The 9,499-nt window shown below is 43.2% G+C and overlaps 1 protein-coding gene across 1 annotated transcript; it reads left to right on the plus strand.

Moving 5' to 3' along the window:
• Window positions 1-804: 804 nt before the first annotated feature.
• On the plus strand, window positions 805-9,131 carry LOC134213014 (extracellular serine/threonine protein kinase four-jointed). Its single transcript, XM_062691461.1, has one exon. It carries the CDS (start codon window positions 2,757-2,759, stop codon window positions 4,491-4,493), a length of 1,737 nt encoding a protein of 578 aa, XP_062547445.1. The 5' UTR covers window positions 805-2,756; the 3' UTR covers window positions 4,494-9,131.
• Window positions 9,132-9,499: the final 368 nt, after the last annotated feature.

Consider the following 9,499-nt stretch of genomic DNA (forward strand, 5'->3'; position numbering starts at 1 on the left):
AGAAGCATAATTTGAAGCCTCTCCTAATTCTTGCACACTTATCATATTTTCTTCTGATAACCCCACACCGCATACCTCACCACCATCCCATCTGGCGGGATGAGGAAGTGACTGGATACGGGCACCTCGCCTCATCCTCCGATCCTTCCGCAAACCACCGAAATTCTCATTATTTCGTATTATATTTGTTTACGCTCGTTGCGCTCTCACTGGGCAGCACTTGGTCTGCAGAAAAGAATTCTTTCATTCCACACTGGCCACGGCGAGGCGCACACACAATGACAGCAAGGCTCTCCGGAACAGTTGCTTGTATTCTTGGATTCCGAGAGAAGTTATATTCAGTACGGGCCTTCGCGTGAGAAGAAGTAGGTAAATTTTCGTGGGAGATGCGCGCGATCATCTCCCAGGCGCAGGTTCGCGGCCGCATATTGCGTGAGCTCGATTATTGTTATTAAATTTGTGAGAGCAAACTCTTGCGTGAGCCGATCGAGCGATCATTTCATTCAAGCTGCATCGCACCTTCCTAGGCTAAGGAGGCGCAGCGGGGATCAAAAGCTCGCTAGCGCTCTCGCGAGCGGTATGACATGAACATGTGTTGGTGCGTGATTTAAGGGAAGCGAGAAAGAGAGCGATCGTTAAAGACCTGTTGGGCAGGTTTTTCCTGTGTCCCGGATGCGTCGGTATGAGTGTTGTGTGTGCAGTACCGGAGAGTGTGCTCTGGGCTGCCGAGGGTGAAGTCGAAACCATCCAAGCAGGCGACAGAACTCACCAGTCTTGCCCAAGATTTCGTTACAAGTAGTCCATCTTTTCGTTCGCGCTTCGCGAGTTTTAATCAATTGAATAGAGGGACAGAGCAGTAGTTTCGCCTCCGTTGGTGAGCCAGCAACGGGTGTCAAATAAATCAGCGAATCTGACTTGATGTCGTTCGTCGACGGAAAGACGCAACGATCTGCAAAGAGTCCTCCGTGGATGGTGTGTGATTGTGTGGCATCCAGACCGTGGGTTACCGATTTTTGGAGCAACGAAGACATTCGGTAAACACCGATCGTGATCGTGTGTGGATTTGGCTTTTGTTTAGTTTTTTTTCTGAAAAACACTGAGAACAATCAATTGTGGACTTTGCGACGGGAAGTTGTTTTTACTGGTGAAAATCGAAAGATCGTGAACGAGCGCAGTAACGAGAAAGGCGCAAACAGCGATGATAACAGTTAATTGTTGAAAATCTCAGTCCTCGGGTTAAGAAGATTTTGGTTTTTGTCTGTGCCTTCTCCTTCGGCGAGGAAGATTATTTTTCGGCTAAGGAAAGTGTAACACGAGATCCACCGTGGAAGAGGCGAGGTGGCGTACTTAAGAGCCGTTTAAAAATCCGCCATCTGAGGAGAGACAGAGAGCAGGCGGAGATAGACAGGCTAAGAGTTGAAAAGCAGCTTGAAAAGTCGACGGGCAGATAAGGCGAGAGAAGCCAAAAACCATCCAAGGTCCGTCGCACTTTTACAAGACCTGGGAAGGCGCGGGCGCACGCTCGTCCAAAGTTTGGTCCAACAAGCGTAAAAGGGCTTTCGAAAAGGAGAGGCAGCCAGACGGACGGACGGACGAACTAAAAAATATGAAAACGAGATAGTTTCAAAAGAGTTACCCCGAGACAGCGCGCACAAAACAGAAAGATGTTTTCGAAAAACGGCCGCCACCAAGGACCGAAGGAGGTGCGGTAATGCAAAGCCCAAGATCAGCTCCATTCCGAGCCACGGGGAGAGAGCCAGTGTGGTGTCTTTTATGAATAATTAAACATATGGAAAGTGTTGAGTGGAGCATTCGACGACGCAGGCAAAGGCGACCACGACCGACGGCAGCTTCGTAATTTGAGATGTGAACCAAGCGAAGAATTTGACGAAGAAAAGTTTACATTTTTCCAACAACCGGTTGTTATTAGAGTTCAAGCAGAAAATCAAGTGTAGTTCAAGTACTGAAACTTGTACAATTTTGATCGCCCTCGACGGATTCTAGTGCTGGTCGACTGAAGACATACCAAACGTGCGTTCTGCGAAGAACCCTGATCGAGAGGTGAAGTTCAAGCGAAAAAGGGAGATAAGCGAAAAAATTCTTTCAAACCAAGAAGAAATTGTGGGTGTAAGAAAAGATAAAACGAGCTGAAATAAGATGAAAACAAACGTGAAATCTGAGTTTTGCTTTGGAAGAAAAGAACTCAACTTGTAAAGAATTCGTGTAGAAGAGGGAGAAAAAAAGGTTAAAAGTTTTTTTCGAATCTGCTGTGAACCATAATTGCGATAGTAATAACCACAAAATTGTGATAATCTATGTATGATCTTGGGGGTAATGAGTGATCGCGAGTGACGGAAAAATACGCGAGAACGAGAACGCGCAACTTTGTGGATCGCACGAGGGGCTAGCGAAAAAATCACGAATAAGAATCTCTAATAATGTGTAATTTTTCAAAACATATCATAATAACACTCGTAGGAGAAACTCGCGACGGACCAAATCGGCGTTCCGCCGGAGACAAGTATCAGCGTTGTGAAATGACCGCCCTATCTGCGTCAACGAGTGTGTAACAAGCGAAGAGATTTAATAGGATTGTAAAAAGTTTATCACTCGAATAAATCAATTATACATCGAGACAGCTGCAGCATCCAGCATTTAGCATCTTCAGCTCTACGATCGTGTTTTACAGACCAGCAGCATCAGCATAGGCAACAGAGAGAGAGAGCTACAGAGGAACAGAGCGAGGGACGCGCAAAATGTTTGACGTTCGTACCGTGGAAGCCGGTGGAAGTTGTGATCAAGATCGTGATAGTGATACAATGTCAATCACAGCGAGACGACGACGAGCATTTCAGCGGCAGGCCTGTTTATTGAGCGTTATGGCTGCGTTTTCTCTGGGGCTGGCACTTGGCGTGTTTGTGCCACTAATTGGAATGTCACAGGCGGTGACGAAAGGATCCACTGATACCGGTGGAAGCAGTAGTGGTGGAGCAGGTGGTGGCGCTAGCATAGACAGCGATGAATCTGGGCCGCTTCCATTAGGAAGGTTCGAACATTTACCTCACAAACTGCCCCATTTTCCAACGATCGACGATCTTCGGGGGAAGGACTCGTACAACTCGGTGTCATTCATAGCGGAAGAGAAACTTAAAGCTGAAGACGTCTTCCGGCATGCATTCCATATCGATCAGCGAGACGACAAGGACACGATGGTGATCAAAAAATTTGACCCCGAAGATCGCTCAATAAAGGAATACACAGTTCGACGAACGGCCGATGGCCTCTTTCACAAAGGTCCAGAGAAGAAACTTTCTCAACCGTCGATCATCGAACAGATCCTTTCCTCCGGTAAAACGGAGGGCGAAAATCAGGATGAACCGATAATCGACATCGTCAATCAAAATTATGATCAACATGATTCGGAAGATCCAGACGGTGTCATCTTGAATGACATCTATTGGGGATCTACGGTCGAAAATTCCCTTCCTCAGGGTTTCGGAAAAAGACAAACCGAGTCCTGGACGCGATATCTCCAGAACGCTGAAGTCGATCATTTGGAGGTGGGATGTGGAAGGATGCAAAATCGAATGGTTGTATTCCGCGATGGAACACGAGCATGTGCCCGATATCGTCAAAATACCGATCAGATTCAGGGTGAATTATTCAGTTTCTATTTGGGACAGCTGCTAAATATTACAAACCTTGCACCGAGTGCAGCATCGATAATCGACATGGAAACCAAGCTATGGTCCTCGGTGACGGACGATATTTCCAACTCGCAGTGGAAATCTACAAAACCGGTTGTCATCACCAAATGGATCGGCAACCTCGAACCAGCTGGCATTCCAAGACCATTCCAACCTTTGGAACGACATCTTAACAAGCTTGACATCAAAAACATCACTGAAGGGCTCGATCTACCCAAACCACCCAAAACCTTGCTCGACCACCTCGGGGCTACACAGCCCCCAGAGTTGCAGCCCATTCGTCCACCAGGAGCTCCCCTGGGCGAGCCGGTACTCAAGCGGCTAGTCGAACTGGCCCAATGGTCGGACCTAATTGTATTCGATTACCTGATAGCCAACCTCGATCGGGTAGTCAACAACCTGTACAACTTCCAGTGGAACGCCGACATCATGGCTGCCCCGGCGCACAATCTCGCCCGCCAGAGTGACTCCCAGCTGTTGGTCTTTCTGGACAACGAGTCCGGTCTGCTACACGGCTACCGGTTACTCAAAAAGTACGAAGCCTACCACGGGCTTCTGTTGGACAACTTGTGCGTTTTTCGGCGGTCGACTATAGCCGCCCTGCAGCATTTGCGGGACAATAATGTCGGTCGGCGACTGAACGAGCTGTTCGAGCGAACGACCACGGCCAAGATACGGGACGTGCTTCCACCGCTGCCGGAGAAATCCGTCAAGATTCTAGTCGATAGGATTGATCGAGTGCTAGGTCAAGTGCAAAAATGTCGTGAAATTTTCTCCAACCGATAGCCCGCGCCGACGTCGTGGTCCGGAGTCAGCAAAGGGGTGTAAGACGGCAACAGCGACGTCATCGGAGGTGCGGAGACGCTGGTCGTGTTCAAGAAAGTTTCTGTGTAGCTGCGGGATCCCTTTCGTCTCGCCTGGTTCCCGGCAGCGGGTGGCGCAGTCGGAGTGGGGAGCGGCCGGCCATAGGAGAAAGCATCGTTTGTTTAGTGAGCTGTTTTGTTGTTTCGTTTGTACACAGATTTTTTTTTTGTTTATCCGTTGCCGTGCTTCAACACTCCTACAACAAACTGTCCTGCAGCCCGGCTACGGGGTCCGGGGATTCCAGAACCAAAGCGAAAGATGGTGGCCCCCAGCCGAGAGTGCGGTGTGTCCAGGTGACCTCCAGGAATCGACGATATTGTGTGTTGCTTGTAAGTTTTTTTTCTTAGTTTGTTGTTGTTTTGTTTTTCGTGGGTTCTGCTTTTGAGCCGACCCGAGATTTAAGGGACTTATCGCGATTTCGAGCGATCGCGATCGCTGCGGGTCCCACAAGGGTAGTCAAGTCAAAGCGGTGTAGAAAAAAGGCGAGCGTGAGATACAACTGAACACAGAGAGAGAGATTGAAAGACAATATAAAATAGTTTCCAGAGCCCAGAATGGAAGAAAGCAGAATGAGGGTTGAAAAGAGATAGAAAGATAGTAGGTACCTTCTGTGAGTGCTAGAGAAAAACTTTGTATTTTATAGATATTATTGCAAATCGGGGAGGGAAAACATACGAAGGCGCCAATAATAACCGGCGACGGCGACGATGACCAAGTTGAGGACAACGAACGACCTAAATGACGACAACGGTGACGATGGCTGAGCGAGTTGTTTGTTCGGGGCTGCTTAGACCTTGATGATGGTTAAATTTATGATGAGACTTCGATGAGGAACGACTTTCACGACACTGGAAGAAATCCACATCGGAAGCACATAATGAACTCTAATCCATAATTCAGATTCTTGATCGAAATATGTTATAATTGGTCATCATTAATCTTTCTGAGTTAAAGCGAAATTTTCACCAGCAAACGCTATTCAATTTGACATAAATTCGCCGGTTTATTACATTTGGGATTGCTGCACATTTTAAACGATTGGGTTTGTGTATAAATATGCCTAATAAATTTTGGAAAAACATCTCATACACATTGTTGGTAACAAGATAAATTTACTAAATTAATGATTTCGTGTGTGTTACTTCTACGTGAAGTTAAACGATTTACAATGATATGGAAATGCTAATATCATCTTCCAAACTTGGACGTACATGTTCATGATAGAATTAGAGGCGAAAGTATAAAATTGATAGTTCCGTTAGGATACGGCAGGCATGAAGAATGTTTTTATAGAAGTCGATTTGAAAGCGAGCGGAGGGCAATATTTGTGATGGCACATATCACACGCACATATGGCACATATTTCACAAATATGAATCAATTTATGCCTTGGAAAGACAAAATGCTTGAACGGTACCAGTTATTTCTGCTCGAAAATGCTTACAGTATCCTTCCCAGGTACTCAGAAGTCATTTATAATAAACTACAGGCGGTGAAAGCTATTTCATGGAAATCAACGTTATTTGCGGTATTATTTACGAAAATAAAAAGAATGAATAAAATTTTCAAAATTTTTTGGGGTGACAAAATCGGGACCTGATAAAATCGGGTCGAAAACGTGATAAAATCGGGGGTAGACAAAATCGGGGAGTGACAAAATCGGGTCAATACTGTATTGTCTCTTTTCCAATATTCTTGAATACAAAGTTATAGCATGTTGGATGTTCTCATGAACTACCTAACATGCGTCTAAGAACTGCCTACTACATGAAGAAGGCAGAATCATGCCCTAAGTCCTTTTTGTCTAACGTTTTTATACTTAATGTACTTATGTCTTACGTCGTGCAGCCCTTTGATAATTGAGGAGAATGAGGGTTGTGTGTCTGTCCGTTAAAAGTTTCAAACTGGGACATTGCCGCCTCGCAGTATGGTCTTGTTTTGTAGCTGCACATCTTACCGCAGGGCTAAGGAGGGCCCACTACTATTATCCGTATTTTGGTAATTGTTCAAAATCACAAAACGCAAAAACGAATAAACTCTTATGCTTAGTCCAGCAAAATCAGAGAGGAAAAGATCAATGGATTCGTTCGATGTATTCGATCTTTGCAAATAAGAATAGGTTTCGATGCAATTTCTTTAAGTTTAAATTGCACAAGCAAAAATAAAGTCTTTCAAGTAAAAGGAGTTGAATACCTTTTGAAGTTGATCACCAAACAGGCTACAGAATAAACTTATAAACCACACTATGTTTTCTTCAAATATTATACCATCCACAAATTCTCTACACGCTATTTGTCTTATCAACTTCTCTTCGTCCGACATACACAAGCCGACGTTCATGTCCCAAATCTCAAAACATTCCAAACCACTCTGGGAGGTCAAAGAAATCCTCAAAGCCTCCTAATACTCCCAACACACAAAGGCCTCGATCGCTGTTAGCGCTGCGCGCCAGTGCGGAAAGTTCTTATCTATTTGCTTCAGCCTGGCGTGATTCCTAGACCTCCCGAGAACAGCCGCAGCCCCGCCACGGCGGACAGCCGTGACCGGTGAGAAGCGCTTTGCGCTTCGCGCTCCGAGCCCGAGACTTTTATTTAGCTCTCCCTAAGCCGAGAGATAACCGTCGTCTTTGCAATGGCTGCTGCTGCTGCCACCGTCGTCGTACTCGCCCGCCAGAGCCAGCCGCCTCAACCACGCGCCAAGTCACGGGCTCGGAACCAGATCATAAAGCGAAAAGTCAAACAATAATCCACCACCTACCGGAATCGTCGGCCGGGTCGTAATTTTCCGTTTCGGTACGTTTTGGCAAATATGAGAGATCTGGGGGCCGATGGTGGTTGCACAGTGGGACTGGATTTGAGTAAAAAATAACGTTGAGATTGTATTTGAATCGGAAATTGTATATGGAAACCGTGTGGTAGAGCTATAAGGATAACAATTTATCGTATAACCGCAATGCTCAATTTTGACATTTGCACTTTAGAAAATTGAATTTATGAAACAATTTCTACCAAAATACATTTGATCCTAGCAGCGCCATGTATAACACATATAAAATATAAACACACGGTTGTCAAGAGAGTCAATTTATGGGTTTTGTGTACAAGTGCTTATCCTAATTATATATTTAATTTTTAATAAAATATTTGTATTTTTAATTTTTCTTATCGTTTTGAGCAAATCTTGAATTTGAAAAAATATTTTACAATTAAAGAATAATCAATCACATTAAGTCTTCCTCGTACAACAAAGTTGAATAGAAGGCTTTAATTTCGCTCAGAATCCTATTTCTTGTTAAATAGGTCGTAGCTTATAGAAACAAAATCAATGAACCAATCGAGTCAGTTCTTTTTGCAAACTTTTGTCACGAAAATTTTAATTGGTAAAACATGAAATAAACTAAGTTGACATATATTTTGTATGATGGTTTCGATGCTCCTACACATATTTTAGATTTAGTCGGTGGACGGATTCCAACTAGTTTTTGCTTGAGATCGTTCAAAACACCGTTTCAATTTGGGACTATTACATTATTATAAGCATTCTAATTATTGATTCAAATGAAGCTGTATTATTGTTAATTTGGTGCATCTGAAAGCATGTTTGAAAACCATTGGATTACGCTTTTTGTGTGGCAATTTTTTGCACTTTCATGAGCACGAAACTTGAGTCGGAAGCAAAACCAAGTGCTTTAGCTGTCAAATATAATCAGAACAAACAGCAAGGAAAATGCGTAAACAGTACAAGGATCTCTCGCACTTTAAAAGGCAACTGTAAGAGCTCTCTCACTCTTTCATCGACTAACAATTTGAACGTCGGCTATTTCAAACCGTCAGGTCCAGTTTCAAATTCAACGTACAATATTTACTAACTAACACCATCTCTTCATTATGGAATTAGTTTCGTGATTGAATTCAGTTTTTTTGGATGGTGAAGTAACAATCGAGTTCATAATCCATTCAGAACAGCTTTCCAGATCATCTTCTGGGTTGCTTTGAAGTTGTCCCTGAAACATAGTTCAAGGATGTTGACAAAATGTTCGTATTTAAAAATCCACATTTTGCCACAAAGCTTGTGATTAATAACGAAAGGTTGTATAACATTTCACCGATCACATTTTCGCGATCAGCCATTTCACATATTGAAACTTTTCGTGGAACGATTTATGACGGAATGTACCATTTCACAGTATGCCGTTTTAAGGAAAGTGCTACATAGCAGATTGGCATTTTCGATGACAAAAATGGTAGCAGAATTTAAAAATATTTACCCCATATCAATGACAGACGCGTTCTTCCATGGAAAAATCTATTATCTTCGCCCTACACTGGGAAATTCTGATCATTTGAAGAATAATATCTCCTATATTTTGTTTATATCTGGTAAATGCGGTAATTTAAAGGAAGGACTATTTCTCCCTTCGCCTTATACCTAGCAAACAATTTTGTTTAAAGATGGCGTTATCTTCTTCCTTCGCTTTATACCTGGTATATATGTTCCATCATATTCTTTTTTCCTTATATCGCTTTCAAAAATATTTTAATTGGATTGCAAAACACGATCAACAATTAAGTAAAATTTGAAATTAAGTTCAATTTAGGGAGACGAAATTATCCATCATAATTTTAAAAATGAAGAACAAATAAAAAAAACTATGGTAAACAACTCCAAATGAATTCCGCAAAATGACGCTCTACGATGTTTTTTGCCGTAAACATTTTACGAAATACTTTCTGGTGGAATTGTGCTTTTCGTGAAATTTAATTCAGGCAAATGATGCATTCATTTAGACGTCACACCACGGAAACAAATTTAGGGAAATGGGCTTTGGTACAAAACGAAACAAGCTAAACATTCGGGCTGGGTCCCGAAACTAGTAAAAAAAGAACGCTAGTTATACATAACTTGAGCGTTTATTAAGAACGTTTACT

The sequence above is a fragment of the Armigeres subalbatus genome, chromosome 2, assembly GCF_024139115.2.
Source record: "Armigeres subalbatus isolate Guangzhou_Male chromosome 2, GZ_Asu_2, whole genome shotgun sequence".
NCBI classification, from domain to species: Eukaryota; Metazoa; Arthropoda; class Insecta; order Diptera; family Culicidae; genus Armigeres; species Armigeres subalbatus.

Coding starts and splice junctions, on each gene's coding strand:
- LOC134213014 (XM_062691461.1), top strand. CDS start 2,757: ATGTTTGACGTTCGTACCGTGGAAGCCGGTGGAAGTTGTGATCAAGAT.